The sequence below is a fragment of the Heliconius melpomene genome, chromosome 20 (assembly GCF_056956725.1).
Source record: "Heliconius melpomene rosina isolate 202511_hmr_F chromosome 20, ASM5695672v1, whole genome shotgun sequence".
In the NCBI taxonomy this organism is placed as follows: Eukaryota; Metazoa; Arthropoda; class Insecta; order Lepidoptera; family Nymphalidae; genus Heliconius; species Heliconius melpomene.
The window spans coordinates 6401419-6421958 of NC_140408.1; the positions used below are offsets into that span (position 1 = coordinate 6401419).

The 20540-nt window shown below is 33.6% G+C and overlaps 1 protein-coding gene across 1 annotated transcript; it reads right to left on the reverse strand.

Moving 5' to 3' along the window:
* Positions 1-930: 930 nt before the first annotated feature.
* Positions 931-16203, reverse strand: LOC146527765 (putative cytochrome P450 304a1). Its single transcript, XM_085204227.1, has 9 exons — positions 16046-16203; positions 8388-8636; positions 3121-3293; positions 2523-2795; positions 2184-2301; positions 1847-2027; positions 1519-1636; positions 1238-1379; positions 931-1155 (listed from the first exon to the last, which is right to left on the reverse strand). The coding sequence occupies exons 1-9, from the start codon at positions 16140-16142 to the stop codon at positions 965-967; spliced, it is 1542 nt and encodes a 513-aa protein (XP_085060353.1). The 5' UTR covers positions 16143-16203; the 3' UTR covers positions 931-964.
* Positions 16204-20540: the final 4337 nt, after the last annotated feature.

Consider the following 20540-nt stretch of genomic DNA (forward strand, 5'->3'; position numbering starts at 1 on the left):
GAATATAAAAGCATGTTAAAAAAATATATATTTTTTTAACCCATTTATAATGTAGGTACCTCGTAGGAAACCTAATAGACTAATTTATCAAAAAACAACTGAGTGATGAATTACATATAATAAAAAATATTAAATAAAAGAGTAAAATTGTGTCATATACATTACACAGATAAATCTTCGTAAGCCTCTTAATTTATCTGCCATTGAAGGGAGGCAATACGGTCGTTATTGGCCAATTTCGACAACGCGACCGTGGCCAAAATGACGTATCTACGCTTTACGAATAGCATCAATCACAATGAGGGTTTGCTACATAACACTCATTTCCAAAGCTTTTTTGTATTCTATATCAATACGTTTGACACTTTCATACCCTCATTCATTTAAAGCTATTCCCTTGTTATTCTTAAGGATATCTATAAATTTGAGTACAAGGATAAATTATTATGCAAATATCTTAAAAATTTGACGGTTACATTTTTTAAAGCTTAACGTTGTGTCTTGAGCATAGCCAGTTAGTTGGAGAGAACCTGTGGACCTAGTGCTAAGACATTCTGATCTCATATATCTCTCTTCTATATCTATATATATAAAATCGAAAGGTCACTCACTCATCACGAAATCTCAGAAACTACAAGTGCTAGGAATCTCAAATTTTGCATAGGAGTTATTTATAGGACGTAGGTGCTCGCTAAGACGGGAATTTGCAATATTCGACTTCTGAGGGGTTGTTTTTGGGGTCGAAAGTTTGTATGAAACTTCGTTACTACAAATGCTAGGAGTCTCAAATTTTGCATAGACGTCACTAGGACGTAGCCATGGAGACAGAAATTAATAATAACATATTTCACGCGGGTGTAACCGCGAGCGGGCCACTAGTCTCTTATATGTATATCTTCCATGTAAAGACACCGAAATAACAAAAAAGTGTAATGCTTTAATTCTTTTATTTTTTTTTATAAAACTAATAAACTCTATCTCGTGGCGTTACTCGAACCCAGAACTCTGGAAGAGTAGTGATGATTCCTTGAATTCTTGGCGCTAATTTTCTTGGTTTACCATCAGCCGTAGAAAGTTTGAAGGCTTGCATGAATGTTGCAAACACTTGGAACATTCCTTGTCTAGCGAAAGTTTCTCCGGCACACAATCGCTTACCTATAAAAAATAATAGTAATAAATTATAAATTTAAACGTACAGTAATTTAATTATTTACGTAATTATTGTTTAATAGTTCACCTGCTCCGAATGGTAAAGATTTATCTTTAGACAAGTCCAATTCTCCATTCGTAATGAAGCGCTCCGGCCTGAAGTTTTCTGGGTCACCCCACAATTTTTTGTCATGGTTTAAGGTTACATAGTTAAAGGTGATAATGGTGTTCTGGAAAGTATGACACATTCGTTAATTTAAAAGAAATTAAAATATATTTTCATATTATATATATTATACTAATATATGCATATATTCAAATGCAAGCATAATTGTTTGTTAGTATAAATATTATGTGTACTGTATGTACCTCTGGGATGTCATAGCCATGGAATTTTGTGTCTTTCATAGCACGATGTGGCACACCAATGGGCACTAAAGCGTCCATTCTCATTATCTCGCGCAAACACGCTTCTGTGTACGGCATGCTGAAAAAAACCAGACTAGATTTAACTACAGACACATTTAAAAATAATAAGCACTATATCATTTTCTTTGCGTTTTTTGTATTATTTTCATAATTAATTAACCACCTTATAAAACATTCAATTAGATTTTTAGTCATATTAACCTCAATGACTTATAAGAGTAAGTCATTGAGGTTATTAAGTGTCATGTTTATGTATAACGACACATACTTTTTCCTGTCATCCAATGTTGGAAGACGGTCGCGACCGACGACTCTGTCGATTTCTTCATGGATTTTGTCCTGAATTTCTGGTTGTATTAATATTCTCTCAATTAAAATTGCAAGGGTTGATTGTACTCCGGTGGCTGACGGAAACATATAGTCCACGCATATTAATTTCAACTGATCCTCTGAAAGGAAAATATTATTTATCAATTCACAAGTTTTAAATTCATATTTTCAAGTCGTTTTTATTCGAGCATAAGTACGATACGGTCCAAAGTCTTACTTTAAGTAAATATATTCATAAATGTAAGTATTTTGAAAAAAAAATTTTATGAACTAACCTGTGAATGTGGTACGGTCACCTTTATTGACTTCTTCCTTCATTTTTTTTATATAAACGTCTAAAAAGTGACGATCATGAGAATCTTCCTGGGTTTTTTTCACCTCATTGATTTGTTTCTAAAATATACAAAAAATAATGATGTCAGAAAATTCACCTACAGTTATGTATTAAAGATTTTGCTTTAGTGTCTATACATGTGTAAATAATTTCTTATAACCTCATTTATTACAAATTCAAGAAAGGCTATTTATTATACTTTAGGCTTAAAATAAGAAATACATATTTTTAACTGTTCGACTTGATGTCATGACATTATAGAAGCATCTAGATAACTTACAGTAACAAATTCTAATATGCCTTGATTTCCTTTGCGTAAATTACTGTAACCACTGTAGTTCGGCATAACATCTTTAAGCCATGGAGTCAGTGCTAAAGCTCCTCCAAAGTCATTAGTTCCTCTCTGAAATAACAGCGCTTTCCTGGCTAGTTCCCACAGAACAGAATATTGTGATCGAGGTAAGGTGGATCTAGTGAATACATGTAATATACCATTGATGAAAGGGGTGGCGAAATAATGCTGAAGGTAAATAAGGTCACCGTTAACTATTTCCTGGAACAATGAAGAACATTCGTTAAAATCCAATATAATAAAATATAATAAACAAAAATAAAATAAATCAGCGTCACGCTGTATCACATAGCAAGGTAGGCAGAGGGAACCTAGTGTTTAGACAATCCGTAGCCTTGCCTTAGAATATAATAAGACATAACTGAAGCTCGTGATTTATATCCATTTCCACCCAGAAGACCCGGGTGAACTAAGATCTTAATAATATTCCAGTTAAATGAGAATAAAGTAAATGGAATTGTAAGCAATAGCTATTTAATAATATGGTACATAATATGTGTTTCTACAGGAAAAATAAAGGTATTACTCTTTCAGCGTCATTCTTGGGTCCGTTAATAACCATATCGATCATTTCCTTGGTATCGTTAGCCATAACCTCCTCCAAGCCTTCTTCCCTTCTTCCAAAACCGAAGTCTCGCATATAACGCAGACTGAAACGCCTTTGTACGTGCCAAAAATATCCATCAGTGAAGAAAATACCTGCAAATACAATAAATTGTTACTTTTGCAAATCTTAGATAGTATACACATTGGCAGACCTTAGCAATTATACTGAAACAATGTCAGGTTGAAAAAAAGTTGAAATAGTTTCAATAAATAATACTAGTGTCTAATTTTTTCAATAAATTTTTAATAAAACTATATCTGTATCTATAATGCTTTGGTATTCTGCAAAAGCCGAAAAAAAAATGGAGTTATTTTTTAACTCTGATTTTTTTACACAAAAGTATTCTGATATTTACATAAAAGTTATCCCTAACCTTTTTTATTTTAAAATGTTATAAATTTTCCCTAATAATTCCACTTAATTTCTTTTGTTTACAAAGTTAAATTTAGTTGAAAAATTGTAATGTTATTAAATATAAGGCTAGCATTTTCATATATTAAATTTAGTTGAAAAAATATAATTATAATATTATTAATTATAAGGCTATAGCATTTTCATATATTATAATTTATTGTGATATAGGGCTATTTATTGTGACCCGACTGATGACCTGTGCCATATGTTGTACTCTGTTGTATGATTGCTACTAAAACGTGATAAACACTACACGTTTTAAATATTATATAATTGAAATTTGCATTTATACAGGGTGGAATTGTCAACACCGCTTTAAATGAAACCACAGTTTTAAATACTCTATAAAAGCCTGATAAAGTTCAGAAAAAAAATAATTCCCAAAAATGAAAAAGTTATTTTTTCAAACAAAATAAATAATAAAATTATCGTTTTCAAATAAAACGCCATTTGTAAAGTATAACATAGGCACGCACACACTTACCAGTCAAAGCGGCAACGTCGCTCAAAATACTGGTATGGATGAAAATCGTGAAATGAAAAAAAAATCCTACGTCCAAACTGTTGAGGTACCTTGATTAATTTCTTTAGTTCTGGATTTGAAATATTTTACCCTGTATACAGTTTCAGTAGAAGGAGCGCTGCCTCTTCCACCTGTATAACCCCGACTAATATATAAAAAAAGAATAGGAATAAAAGATCACTTCTAATTGTTTGTTCATTTTATCATAGCATGAGCTTACGTATAATCTTTCAACATGTTGAAAGAAAATGATAACCTAAGTGGCCAATCTTATTTCCAAAATATGCGTGCTTAATTCAATATATAAATATGATATCATAGTTATTAAAAGGCGAAAGGGTCAATTCGCAACAAAATATTATCAAGTCGGAAAAAAAATATGAGAGGCTGTAGTTACACTTTAAATTACAGTACCGTGTGCAAAGTCGTATGTAATTTAAAAGAAAGTATCATATCTTAGCAATCGACTCGAATTTTTTTTTTTGTTTTCAATATTATCTATTAGATAATACTGAAATACAAAATAACAATTATATATTATTTAATGTTATCAATACAATAAAATAACAAATTAGGTCATATTAAGCTAGAAAGAGTACGAGAGTCGTTACTCATTACACTGATTTCAATCACGTTACAGTGTGCCGTGTGCAAAAAAAAAACGTAAAGCAGTGTGTAATTTAAAAGAAAAATATTATATCTTAATAGGTAACCACCTGAGAAAAATATTTTTGTAGCTTATTTTGGGGGCCCATTAAGGCCTACTTTCAGGTATTTCCGAATTATCCATTCTTTACGAACAAAATAATAATAATATAATTTTTAATATTATCAATTAAAAAACAAACAAATTTGATTATTTTAAGCTAGAGGCTTAAGAGCATGAAAGGGTGTCGTTACTCGTTACGATCAAGTTACAGTGGGCCGTGTGCAAAAAAGAAACGTCAAGTAGTGTGTAAATTCAAAAGAAAAAAATCATATTTTAGTAACCATGTGGGAAAACTATTTTCCTAGTTTATTTTCTTCGCCCAATATTTGGAGCAACATCTAGGCTAGATTTTATTCCAGAATTGTCACGCGATCAAGGTTTACGGGGAAAAACCTGCGTTAGTCGATACCCGAGTCGAGCCCGCGTATCTATCACTGGCCCAGATAGATGTGGAATAGCTAAACATTTTTCTATTACATACGACAATTTTTTTGAGAAAAACGAAACAAAATCCCAAATTATTTAAATTATTTAGTGCAAAACAATATAGATAGCCATATGACCATATTTTTGTTTTTATTAAATACATGAGGGCCCTTCTGATAAGCCTTCATTGCCTTTAAGCAACTGCCCTCACCGGGCATCACATTCACATTGGTTCCCAGGCTCAGGTGGAATTTAAAGTGAAGTTATATGTCGCTAAATACACATAATCACTGTATATTGTTTATGTACATCACGATGGATAAATGAGAAACCTTTACTATTGAGTAATTCAACGAGGTCCTAGCATTTTGTTATAGAATTATCTCTATCTCTGAACCTGGTTAAATGAGATTTGATTTAGGGTTGTTTGATTTTAACCTCTGTAATTGGGACTCAGTAGCTATATATTTTCTCTAAAGTGAGAGATTTTATAAAGTTGGGATCAGTTTCGACACGTTTGTTTACAAACAAATTTATATGTAAGTGCGAACCTCTGTATATGAGAAAACTATAATTTTAAACCCTTCTAATTGGAAAACTGGATACTACCATTACCTTTACTGGATATCCTTTCTGGATTACCTTTCAGAACCTAATTAACAAATTTCCTGTATGTATATAGGTAGTATAAAACTTATAATAAAAGTGAAATTTTGCAGAGAACCTTGTAATAAAATTTAATTTTACACATTTTGTAAAAAATAATTCTTATCAAAATAAAAAATTACTTTTATCAGTTTAACTATTAAAATTTGATACACTTTGTCTGTTTTGACTGTGTAATTAAATAAATAAAACAAACTACGATAAGGTGTAGATACGGTGTTGTAGGTGTGTTGAGCGTGTGCTAAAAAAAATATGCAATATTATAATTGCAACTTTTTACTTCCAGCTTGTGTTGGCAAGTCCAACATGGTAGAAATGTTTTTTTTGTGGGAAAAACTACCTAAAATAACCATATTTTAGCCACTTTTGTTAAAAACTTACAATTATAATATTGCATATTTTTTGTAATTTGGTAAATTGCGCGAATTATTTACCGAGTGAACATTTAACTGAATATAGATCTCCGATTCTTTTGTCGATAAAGTTGAGAACGAGGCTTGGTTCAATAATGGACTAGCCTGTCATTTCACATTTGTCTATTCATTTGATTATCATTAATCTTAAATTTTGTAAAGACATTGATTGCGCGCAGCCTTAGAGGCAGAGCCTCTAAGGCTGCGCGCCAAACTAGCACGCAAGAGAGAGAGGTCAAAGCCTTTTTCGATACCCGAAATCAACGGGAACAAAAAGGACACCGCGAAGGCGTACTAGAGCACAGCAGAGGCAACATAACACTACCTGACCTAAAAATAGCCAGAAGCCCAAAGGAACATGCTATAAATGCGTTCATCGAGTTCTTAGCCACATTAAAGGCAACCCGCGAGGTAAACACCAATGTCTGTAAAAAGATCCTTCAGACTTTCCAGAGAGGGAACTTCAAACTCCTGGAAGTAGAACTCGATGAAGCCAAAGCCGCCATCTATGGCGGCCTATAGCAGCACCAAGAGCTTTATAGGCCTGGTCGAAAGTGAAAGAGTAGACGATCCCCCCAAATTCCTTACATCAGAGAGCGAGCAAGTGGTAGTAGTGGCCGAATGCACGAGGGTGATGCTGGACGATAGGATACTCGGAATGGCAAACGCCATTTCAAGCGATCCTGAGCCGGGCGCAGCCTTCGTGAATTGGGAGCTACCAAAACTTTCCTGGTTAAATGGGGTTCCGGGGTGTGGTAACACAACTCACATTATCAAGCACTTCGATGAGGACACGGAAGTAGTAGCGACAACCACAGTAGAGGCCGCGAAAGATCTAAGAGAGAAGCTGGCGCACCGCCTTGGCACGAAAGCGACAAAGAGAGTGCGAACAATGGCCTCGATCTTAGTCAACGGTTTTCATGAGGGAATAGCTATAAACCGGCTAACGGTGGACGAAGCCTTCATGAACCACTTCGGGGCCATTGTTATGGCGGCCAGACTGACAGGAGCGAACGAGGTCACACTCATCGGAAATATCAATCAGCTGCCTTACATCGACAGATAAAATCTATTCGAATTAAGGTACTGTAGGCCTAGCTTGACAACCAACATCACATGCGAGTTGCCTTGCACACATCGGAGCCCAATGGACGTCGCCTATGCCCTCGCCGGAGTATATAACAGCATTTACTCCACAAGCCCCATTGTCCACTCCCTAAAGGTTCTCGGATATACCGACGCGCGAATACCACACTGTAACGACGGCACCCTATATCTGGTCCACACGCAGGAGGAGAAGAGGCAGCTGAAAGACCAGGGATATGGAGCTGGAGCAGGTTCGCGAGTCATGACTATCCATGAGGCCCAGGGGCAGACCTTCGCAGACGTCGTCATCGTCCGAACCGGCCGCGCACGGATCCGAGTACATGAGAGCGTCTCTCACGCAGTCGTCGCAGTGACGAGACACACCAACACCTGTGTCTATTACTCTGACGATGGCGGTGACGCAATAGGCAACTTCATCAGCCGAGCGGTGGGCGCTTCATTTACGGAGGTGGTGGAGGCGAACCTAAAAGGGGCAATGTCACAAAGAGACGATAGGGTGATAGAGGCACTGATCCAAAAACTTAAGGATGGCGTTCTGCAAAAGCCAGGCCAAATCTAAAATTCCACACCTATATACATAATAATTATACAAAAGACTATAATAATTATACAAAAGACTATAATAATTATACAAAAGACTATAATAATATATGTAAAAAAAAAAATTGTCGGTAGGGGTCTCATCCAACCCCTCTAGTATAAGCTCTAGATATAAGTACAGTTTAAATTGTCCCAAAATTAAGTACGCCACATTAAAAGAACTTTCTTAAAATAAAAAAAGGCACGGGCAACGGGTTTTTTAAAATAAAAAAAAAAAAAAAAACGGATTATCGTACACTTCGTACCTTCTGCCAATATATCATACTAATATTTAATATGTTAAAAATGAAAATTATATTAAAAACAAATTTAATATGTATCTACTTACCGAGTTTTTTCCAAAATGAACGCAATCGAGATACTATCATATCCACGCGACCGTCAAAGTCCGCATGGTTCAGGCCTTCCTTGATTAACTTGGGATCATCTATGACGATTGTAGGAAAGCTCCCGAGATACATTCCCAAAACGTCAGTTTTATAATCTTGGGCTAATTTTCTCAAAGATCCTCCTAAGTCGTTTAACTGTCGCCATAGGATGATCCAGTAAGCACCATATATTGGTAGACTTGGCGGTCCTGAAACATTACAATGTTTTGTTTTTGGTTTTCCATCTATTTACTCAGAAATCTATATCTATATATATAATAAAACTGTAAAGGGGGTAAAATCTGTACATTGAATATAAACTAAAACAAAACACTTCAGGGGGACTCAATACAACTAATAGAAGGCAAAAATATGATTTTTGGAATTCTTGTCTGTCTGTCTGTTGTGACTCTTTAACTCAAAAACTACTGGACAGATTTAAATGAAACTTCTTTTGTTGCATAGCTATTAGTCTTCGGCAACATATAGGCTATAATTTATTTTGATAGTCCGAATACCTGATGTGAGACCCTAGCAGCCCGCCATATCTATAAGAGATATCGATACAACGAATTAGGAAAAGTTATTCAACGTGATGAGCATTTTCTGTTGACATAAAAAAAAATTGGATCCAATGTGGAACCCCAGTCACCCAGCTAAACTTTATTACATATAATTCGTCAGTCGTCTTAAAATAAATTATTCTACGTAATAAACATTTGTTTTGACATTTACGTAATACCATAATTATTATTTGAAATGGTTCAAAACCAAATGATATAAATTTAAGTAAATATATTAAGTAAATATATACAAATTAAATAAATTTTAAAAAGAAAATCCATAAATCGGTAACATATACATATGTGTATCACAGAAAAAAAAGATTACATTCTTATAATTTTGAAGCCCGTTGTGGCGCAGTGGCACAAGCACGGGACTATAAACACGACAGGTTCTGGGTTCAATTCCTGCTTGAAGAAATGAAATATTTAATATTTTCATTATCTCACTCTGGAACGAGGCAAAAGTAATTTTATAATATCAAAAAAATATACGAAATATCTTCTTTTTTATAAAAATTTATCGCTGAATGTGTTGCTAAGCGCAAATCTCGAGAGCAGCTGAACCGATTTCGCAATTTTTTTATAATATTCCTTGAAGTACGAGGATGGTTCTAACGGAGAGAAAAATTTAAAAAATTACCGGAAAAGATTCAAAAACATGACTTTTCTATATTCCTATACAAAAGATTCGTATTAATATCTACTTTAAAGTCAATTTGGACTTTAATACTCTACTATAAAGTTTAAATGTTAGTAGCTGGATTCCTGGAAGGCAAAACAATTGAGTGACGTTAGTATCGTGTAAATATTATAAGCCCAAGAACCCAGAGCTGCCAGACCGACGTCATTTTAGCAAAGGTGAATTTTTGAGGACTATTAGTCTTACATGTAGTTAAGACAGTATGCTTACTCACTAACTTGAAAATGGGATCCTTTCAGAGATAGAGAAAAATAACGGTATATCTCTTTTTGGGAAAATGATAATGCCATCGGATTGATCTGGTTGCTTAGGGTCTGGGGCTAGAGGGGTCTTAAAATAGTCCGTAAATAATATATTTTAAATTTTAGATTTACTTTAATGTAATTTGCCCCAATTTTAAAGAACCTTTATGACGTCTGGAAGAAGTAAAGGTCAACGTGAAAGAATGTGAAATATACATTTTTAACTTTGAAACATATACAAAAACTCTCTTCCTTACCTAAGGGGGCGTTTTCAGTTGACACTTCCAAGTGAAAGACCTGTACGCTCATGTGTAACTCTAAGAAAGCTTGAGTGCCCTATATTTAATACCTCTCTTTATGAAAAATCCTTCACAGTTCAAGCAGTGCGCTTACGGAACTCACTACCTAAGTCTATATTGTCGGGCAATCCATTTCTAAATACTATTAAAATCAAATTAAAACAACATTTCTTAATCTCAATTAGAATCTTTAGTAGTCGCTTTGTCTTTTTTTTATTAATTTTCTTTTTCTGTTTCAACTCTTTTATGTCATTTAATATATTTAAGTAGGTATAGTAATATTGATTAATGTTATGTATATTTGTATGTAGGTTTATTATTATTATTATGTTTTTTATTTTAATTTCTCAGCTTTTAACTGGCAAAGAACCATAAAAACGGGCATGCGCCAAGTAATTATGGAGTGCAGTGTGTTCAATTTTGTGTGCTAATATTATTCTCCTCTATCTGCAAGAACTTCCTCACCATCCTACACGTATTTAAAATAGCAGCTTTTTGTAGGGTGTGTATTATACTGTCTTCTAAGTCTATCATCTTTAAATAATCTTGAATGGCTTTTGGTACGACGCCAGTGGTGGATATAACAATTGGGACGACGTAGACTTTGTTTTGTTTCCAAATACGAGTGACTTCTTCTTTAAGATCTGCATATTTATTAATTTTTTCAACTATTGTTTTTTGAATGTTGTGAGTATTAGGAACTGCGACGTCTATCAGGTAAACAGTTTTATTAATTTTATCTTGTAGTGTTATATCTGGTCTATTGAAGTGTATGGTTTTGTCAGTGAGTATTGCGCGATCATAATATATTTTATGGGAGGTATTCTCCAGAACAGATTGGGGGGTATATTTATAATAAGGGATATTTGTGTCTTGTATAAGTTTGTGTTTGTGTGCTAAGATTTGATGTATTATATTTACTAGTTGATTATGTCGATGAGTGTAGTCCGTTTGTGTGAGGCTTGCGCAGGCTCCTGTTATGTGTTGTATGGTTTCTGGTTGTGTATGGCACCTGCGGCATTTATCACTTGTAACTGTGGGGTCTTTGATAATATATTTTCTAAAGTTTTTGGTGTTAATTATTTGATCCTGAATTGCAATTTATTATTATTATTATTAACATTATATTAAAATACCGCACCCGAATCATTTCTTTTAAAATCCCCTACATTCAAGGGTTTCTGGTAGATATCTCTATTAGAGATAAGTTATCCATTGTTCACATTTTTTCTATTGTCATAAGTTTTCTGTACTTTCTTTCTTGTGTGGTACATAAATAAATGAAAAAAAAAGAGACTTTCTACTTTAACGCAACTGGAAGTGTGCTTTAAGTTGGCACTATCTCTGAAGGTTTTTTAAGTTAGAGAGTATGTATACAGTCTTAAGTACATATTAGACTATCAATTCTCAAAATTTCAGCTTTGCTAAAATGATGGAGGTCTGGGGGCCCTGGGATCTCAGTCTATTAATGTCAATATTTGTCAATATTTCTTTGGTAAGATGTCACTTGAAATGTAAACGTCTCATTGTGCGTCTATATTATTAAATCTAAAAGCCACAAATTTCTATAACATTAATAAAGTGTTGTGTATTTGTGACTTACTAAATATGCCTTCTATAAGGCGGTGGATAGCAGAAGTGGTGGCAGAAGAATCTAATCATACTCCCAGAACGTGAAGATTGCAATGAACGTGAGCACGATAGTTGACTGATAATGGTGCAAATTTGAATCGAGCTGCTTTTTGTTACGATATATCAATTGATGCCAGTAGTGCCTACAGCTGTGTTGCTATTGGATCTATGAACTCAGCTTGCCAATATTGTAAGGTTATTGTAAAAACTCAGTTTACCAATCAATTTGGTGGCGCAATGATTTTATTATAAGGAGGAGGATTGCCAGTGGTTCCACGTTCAATGCAAGCTGATGAACTGAATTCATGTTCAAAGTCCTCAAAATTGTGGAAACATGTCAAGGTATTACATTTAAGCAAGAATATGCGTGTCATGTTGCAAAATGATCAATCTGGAGACATATTCTCTAAACAACTCATTGATATTGGTAATGGCAAACTTCCTATATATGCGCTGACTGGCTGCATCACCTTTCCTGATAGTTTTTGTCAGTTAACGTAATCAAAAGATGAACTCATTCATAAAGTGCTTCCAAATGTTGCTGAAATGTTGCTGATTATTTATTCCATAATTGGGTGAGCGAAAGAGCTTTACTGGCTGCCAAACACACTGATGTAAATGAATTAAATATAAATTTTCAAGATGGCATTCCTGGCAAAATAAGGACACATAAGTCAGTTGATACGGCAACTAATGAAGATGATGTCGTGAACTATCCACCGGAATTTTTAAATTCACTTGATTTGCCAGGATTGCCGCCTCACAACCTTCAATTAAAGCTTGGATGTGTAGTTATAATGTTGCGAAATATTAACCAACTGAAACTTTGTAACGGGCACACTGTAATAGAAGCAATCATATTGAAAGGAAAGTAAAAAGGAGAAGACGTTTTGATACCCCGCATCCCAATGATTTCGACTGACATACCATTCGAGCTTAAAAGACTACAGTTTCCAGTACGGCTTGCTTTCGCAATGACTATAAACAAATCCCAGGGACAGTTATTAAGTGTTTGTGGTATTAATATAGAAAACTCATGTTTCTCGCATGGTCTATGGTATGTTGCCTGTTCCCGTGTTGGAAAACCATCTGCTCTGTTTGTTTACACGCCAGATAACCAAACAAAAAATAACGTGTACCTACCATAAAGTACTATAATGAAAATAAAACTGAATTTAGAATAAGTAAAAATAAAATAAAATATAATAATAATATAATACTTTATTGCACAAATAAGAGAGAAGAAAAAAAAATACAATTCATTACAAATACGATAAACAAGTGTGCAATGGCGGCCTTATCACTAAAAGCGATTTCTTACAGGCAACCAAAGAAAAAACAGAAGGATTAAATTTAGAAAAGAAGGCAGAAAGGTGCAAAAAGTACATAAAATATATAAACCAATATTCAGAGAACACAAAATAGTTTAATACATACATTTATACATTCATACATATCTACACAAACACCTACATACATACAATTACATTAAAGATAAATACGAGATAGTGAAGTTTAAGACGTCGTTTAAAAATCCCAATTGACTGGGACCGTCTTACTTCCAGCGGCAACTTGTTCCATAGCTTTACTGTTTTAACCGTAAAAGAGTCACTATAGCATTTCGTGTGGCATAGAGGAGTTATGAGGATATGGTTAAGGTGGAAACGGAGGTTTTGGGAATGAAAGGTGTCTGACCCCAGGAACTTAAAACGCTCCTTGAGGTAGGATGGTGTAACAGGATTGAAAAGGATGCTATAAAGAAGAGTGAGGGCATGCAAGTTACGCCTGTATTCTATTGGCAACCATTTCAGTTGACTACGGTACTGCGACACATGGTCATGTTTCCTTAGCCCAAAAATAAATCTAATTATAAGATTTTGCAGACGCTCAAGTTTGTTTAGTAGTTGCTGGGACAGATTCTTAAATCTAAATCAAAAAAATCTAAAATAGCACGTATCAGCATAGTCTAGGATAGGCAGAAGGAGAGCGTGGGCAAGAGAGATTTTAGTCCGTAACGGAACTATCCATCCTGATTCCCAGATTCCTAACACTCTCACTAACCTCCAAACAAACATTATCATAAAAAATTGATAGTAAAGGAGAACGTAATTTAGATAATTGCGATGTGGTGAATATAATAAGTAGGTATCATAATAAGATATCGGAAATTGTTATTTTTATTATCATTTTTAATGAATATTATAAGAATTAAAAATTATTTAAGTTTTTATTTTTTTTTATCTTACTAGCTGACCCGGTGTCGCGAATAGCAGAATACATATTAAAAAAATCGACTGTTAGGCGATACGAAGTTCGCGGGTCTGCTAGTCTATACTAATATAATAAAGCGGAAGAGTTTGTTTGTTTGTTTGTTTGTTTGTTTGAACGCTAAGATCTCTGGATCTACTGGTCCGATTTTCATTGTTTTTGTTTTATATGAAAGCTGCATTCTTCAGAAGTGCTATAGGCTATATAACATTACATTACACATATATACTAATATATTTTAAAGTACATTCTAATTTGACATGCAATTTATTCTGCCATGTTAATAACAACCGTCGTTTCTACGCGACCGTTATCGCGACGTTTTGATATTCATCCTTATGAAAATAAATATAATAGTCACTTTTAGCATTTTATCTAGATTGAAATTATAGTTTACTGTATAACATACTAATAAATAATTAAGGAGATGTCACTGATTCCAAATGACCTAGCCACCTAGCGGGCGGCACAGTATGACCGACGCGAACGGGCAGATGACGTTGACGGTTTTATAAATTTTCATACATTTTCGAACTTTATTTGTTGTTTATAATTAACTTAAAATACACTTTGATTCTCTTCTTATTTTATTTGATATTGCCCGCTAAAATTATCCTACTTAATAGAGAGAAATGTTTAGTTATTTCGTAGAGTCGATATCTATGTACGCACGTACGGAAAACTTTAGGTACTTTTTCTAATATTAAGAATACCTATCCTTTAGTTACTTTTAATCCTTTTGTTAGTTCATTTCAATAACTCAGATAATTTTTTCTAATAATGTGTATCTACTTATTATTCTTTTTGATTATTTGAGCTTATATTTTCTTACTAATTCTATTGAGAATTGAAAATAATTTCATGAATATATTTAATAAATATTCTTATAGTTGAAGCAGGCGTAGCCGCGTCCGGGTCCACTAGTTAAATATAATAAATATTCTAGAGGATTGAACAACATGTTATTCAAAACGAATATTTGTAAACATACAATGTAATCGTACTAAATTATTTCGCTAAGAACGCAGTTGTGAAATGTTTTTAGCTATTATTTTGTTCAGAATAAATATCAAAAATTAATACAGTAAATGATAATAAATGAGTTGAATATCCTTAATATTCTTCTTTCTTGTCACATTAACATCGACATAGATCACATTGGCGTGATGGGCCTCAGCAGAGGGTTCCTCGCTAACTCCAGCTCGAAGTGATTGGATATCCTTACGTATTAAACCCAGCCAGGGTCCCTGCAACTTCATAATGACGTAATCGACAAGACCGACGTGATGGACCCAATCAGGGGGATCCCTACAACTGCAACCTGTGTAATCGACAAGACCGACGTGATTGACCCCAATAGGGGGCACCCCGAACTCCAGCCTGGCAATATCGCCGTTGTTTCCAAAGTAATCGATAAAACTAACACGATAACCCATTCAACTCCCGGGGTGTAACACTGGTGGCCCCATGAACATAGCTTTAACCTAACAACTGTCCGACACAAATCTTCATAGATTTGGTAACTGCACATTCTATTCGACTTTTCACAAACAGGTCCCACTGATTAGAATTTCAAGAGGAATTAGCTCCTCCTTTTTAACAAAACTATTAATCACACACACTAAAAAGTACAAAATAGAGTATTTCTTACTAGTTAAACAAAACAAAAGAAAAAGTTTGCTATGTAGAAATAGTTGTACAACGCAAACCTAATTACTTAATGAACCTAAAATAATAAATACAACGGTTACTATTATTAGTATGTCCTACGTATACTAACCCCCGGCGAGTCTTCTTAATAATTGAGTTTACGGCAAAAAAATAAATCCAAATATGTACTTTAATTACAAATAATAATTGATTAAATCTAATAAAATTAGAAACTATACACACATTGATAGAATCAATTACCTGGTGGAAAGTTCTTCCCGGGCCGTTTGCAGGCATTTTTGTACCAACGGACGCCCAAGTACGTAATCAAAGCAATAGAGGCGACCAGACCGATCATCTTGCACGAGACTTGGTGACTGATAGTGAAGTTCGATCCGAGCAATTATTATTAATAAGTGTATTAGATATATGTATAATAATAATAATTGTTATCATTAGTATACATATATGTGATTTGTTTATCAGTAGAGAAAATTTAAACAATTACGTATTTCATTAATATGAGACACGTAATTTAATAATTTAAATTTATCACTAATTAGTTACCAGGAACTTTGTATGCAATCACTTCATATTCTTTATATAACATACAAGTAGCATGCTTCTTCCATTTATAACATGAGGTCATTTAAGCTGCAAATAGGCAAAGAGATTCTATTTCACATTTCGTTCTCTGTTTTCCACGTGAATTCGAGAGGTTGCGCGGAGAGACGAGAATCTTTTGAGTGAATATTGATCCTACAGCCATTGCGTTTACAATTAGTTGTTGTTCTACAAGATGTCCAGAAATTACAAGTGCTAACTAAGATTGATATTTGTGATATTCGACCCCTAAGTTGCGGTTTCTGGGGTTAATAGTTTGTATGAAATTTCGTTACTATAAATGCTAGGAATCTCAATTTTTGCACAGAGGCATTTTTTAAGTTCTAAATCTCTTCTATTCTATATGTAGCGCCCCCATTATTAACTTTCAAATTAATTTTAAATTCCAATATTATATTTTCACATATACAGGGTGGAAGAGGCAGCGCTTCTTTTACTGAAACTGCATATAGGGTAAAATATTTCAAACTCAGAATTAAAAAAAATAATCACGGTACCTCAACGGTTTGGACGTAGGATTTTTTTTACATTTCACGATTTTTATCCATACCTGTATTTCGTGTCACGCACACATACGTATGCGACGTTGCCGCTTTGACAGGTAAGTGTGTGCGTGCCTATGTTATACTTTACAAATGGCGTTTTATTTTAAAACGATAATTTTATTATTTATTTTGTTTGAAAAAAAACTTTTTCATTTTTGAGAATTTTTTTTTTCCGAATTATATTAGGCTTTTATAGAGTAGTTAAAACTGTGATTTCATTAAAAGTGGCGCTGACAATTCCATCCTGTATAAAACAAAATTATATCATGGTATTTTTTAAAATTAAATTACTGTTGATGGACATCTTGTTGATTATATTAATTATTATAATTATTTACACAAAAAGTTAAGTTTATATTAATAGGCAAATTAATAATTCAGGAATCCATTTCTGAAATCCAATAACATATTGTATTTAGACATCGTACCTACTCAAACATTACAATAACTAACGTAAAATATTTATTACAATTAATTATTTTTTTTAAATACCACCCAAATAATGTGAAAATTTATATCCGGTACTTTGAGTCCCCTTTGATCTGTACAGATTTCGTAGGTCCAATTCTATATTAAATTTATTCCAATTCTACATTAAGTTTGGTTCTTTTCTCATAATTCCATAAATTTATAATAATTGACATATTTGTATATTATAGTCGGGTACTAAGCGTTTTTATCACATATGACGTAAAAATTAAGAAGAAAACACATTACGTACGTGTTAAGTACGGTTAAATAAATACAATTATAATAATATAAAAATATGAGCTCAGATACACAGACAGATAATTTTAGTTTGATTTTATTTTTTATTAAGGGAATATATTGACCTATTTGAAACATGAGAGAAGACATAGAATACGCATCTATTCATAAAGTTTGAGACAGTCATACAGAATTGTTAGAACAATGCTAAGTCAGGCACGCTCACAAAGTACTGCCCTTTGCCACCATTAGCACGTCGAGACTTCCATTAACTAATGGGTGACCGCAATAGCGCTGCAAACACTACTTTGTGGACTCGGATAACTCGCATTCAGATATCTTTATTCATTAACATATGACCTAGGAAAAAGATAATAGTTAAATAAATCGTTTTAGCACGTGTATAAATCTTCCACTTTATAATCGATATTTCTGGAAGTCGACGACGGCGAGTTTATTGCGAATACATACTTCACTCAAATTATTATAATAAGTATTCGTGTTAATGACAAACATTCATAGTTCATACGCCTGTCGTCTTAATGCTGGTGTTACTCAGGGTGGTGTCCTTTTTTCTTTTCTTTTCCACTTTCGTTCCACTTTCAACAACTCCGTTACGTCTCTTTCCATTCATATATGCTTTTACAATAGGAATTTTTTTTTTTTTTTAAGTAGTTTATTTTTAAATTAATAATTTTATAAATGATAATGCGCCTTGGGAATGAACTGCATTGCATGCAAATGCAATTAAGTAAAAATTTACAGTTAAGGAATTTGATTGGTAATCCAAAGTTAGCAAATAAAAAAAGTTTTTAAACTTCTACTTTATTGCCGTTATTAATTTTGCATGGGTTGAACGAAGTTTTAATCAACTGAAATTGATAAAATATGATAACTCAAATAGATTTAACACTGGATCTATTTCCGCTTTAATGGGAACCATTAAAAGCAATGCTAGCAATAGCAATGTAAAAATAAAAATGTCACGATAGTGGAGAATGTACTTACACAATATTTAATTAATGTTACAATACAAAGTTTTACGCAACTATTTCTCACGGATACGATGATTATATTATCGAGTTTGTTTTCTCTTTCAGGTTCAAAATAATATATCTATCTCAACTATTACATATTAATGAACAAAGTAAGTTTAAGTAAATGTTGTAAGTTATCATTTTTTTTGAACAATGAAGAACCACATTATAATATTAGTGTTGTTTTCCACATTAATAGTTAAATGATAATAAATATTCTTTTGCGAAGCATTGTAACACTGGTTTAGGCAACATGTCAAAGACCGTCGTGGTGCAGCGGCTCAAAGGCGTAACTGTAACGCGACGATTGTGGGTTCGATCCCCATTCGAGGAAGTGAAATAGTTTATTTTTCCATTTCTTCGCTCTAGTGTCGAGGCAAAACGCGACGGTGAGTTCTGCCACCCATCACGCAATGCCTCCAGAATTTGGCAGAAAGTGGGGAACGGAGTGTCTTACCACTAGGTCCCTGCTGTGTGCGGGATACAGCGTGAAGCTGATTTAATTTTTACTTATTTGGCTAGTCGTGGCGTAAGGGCACACAGTGTGACTGTAAAACCTATTATATTTATATACTGAAATATAAATATTATATTCTTTAAATATAAATTGTTATTGTACATGTACAATTTATACAATTAGGTCAAGAGCTTTTTTTGGAGGTTTTCTATATCAGGGCTACTTTTCCATTTATCAAAATAGCCTTACTGATGCCACGTATAAGCCTTATCACGGCGCAAGTTGCCCGAATGCGTGATTGATGACGTTCTGCGGGTTGCTCACCAATCACGGCAAACTGTTGCTCTCGGGTTAGTAATATTGTTTGACAAGTCAAGCAATTAGAGTAGCAGATGTTCTGTGTAACGACGGTGACGGCTATTACTAAATTAATAGGATCCAGGCACTCACAATTTACCAAGTCAAATCAGACACATTTGTTAATTTTCAGTAAGAAATTTCCATGAAATAAATATTTATTAACTTTTTCACTAAACTTTTGCATTATAAAGTTATCTAAATATAATAAAATGTTAAACATAGGCCGTTGAAGCGCAGGGGCAACAAGTGAGTGACCAGAACACGACGACTGTGGGTTCATTCCCACTCAAGGAAATGAATTACGAGTATTTTTTCGCTTTGGTACTAAAAACTGAGGCGTTGATTTCCACCACTCAACACGCAATGCCTAGAGAGCGGCAAGCGGCTAATGCGGAGAATTGGGAAGGAGTTATTACTTATTAACAAGATTCCTTGTGCCTTCCGTGAAGCTCTTCAGCTTCAGCTAGCTATTCTACAACAAAGAAGAATATTATGAGCTTAGATAAAATTTTAATTCTATTATCAGAGCACTCTATCTTACTTTATATTCAGTGGAGTAAGTTCGTAAAAGTCAGACAAAGGAAGTTTTTTCTTTAAAAAGTTTCACATCAATAATGGTTTATGTTCATACACAATTTTAATAACGATAAGTGACATTTATGGTCGACTGGTCACACGTAAACAGTGTAATCTCTGCAAATACCACCTAAAGTAGTAAAAATACTAAAAGCAGATATAAAAGGGTTAATTTTAATGATAATATTACACCTAGCTGTAACTAATCTATTTTAATCTAAATCCATACAAAGCCAAATTGTAAAAAGCTGATTTATTATAGATACATTATAATTAGATATACAAACAATTTACTTCTAATGACATATGGATTACTGTGAAAGATGATTAATTATTTGCGAAAATATTTTATCGAGCGTTTGCCTGTAAACGCGACAGGTTGTGAATTCGATTCACACATTTAATATTTAATACTTTCATTTCCTGAATTCGGCAAAAATTGGTAACGG

What these genes read in the sequence shown, in the direction of transcription:
- LOC146527765 (XM_085204227.1), bottom strand. Translation starts at nt 16,142, where the DNA reads ATGATCGGTCTGGTCGCCTCTATTGCTTTGATTACGTACTTGGGCGTC. An exon ending in GCATATTAGAATTTGTTACT is followed by an intron (nt 2,302 to 2,522) that starts GTAAGTTATCTA and finishes TGTATATTTTAG; the next exon opens with AAACAAATCAATGAGGTGAA. An exon ending in ATGGCTATGACATCCCAGAG is followed by an intron (nt 1,380 to 1,518) that starts GTACATACAGTA and finishes CATACTTTCCAG; the next exon opens with AACACCATTATCACCTTTAA.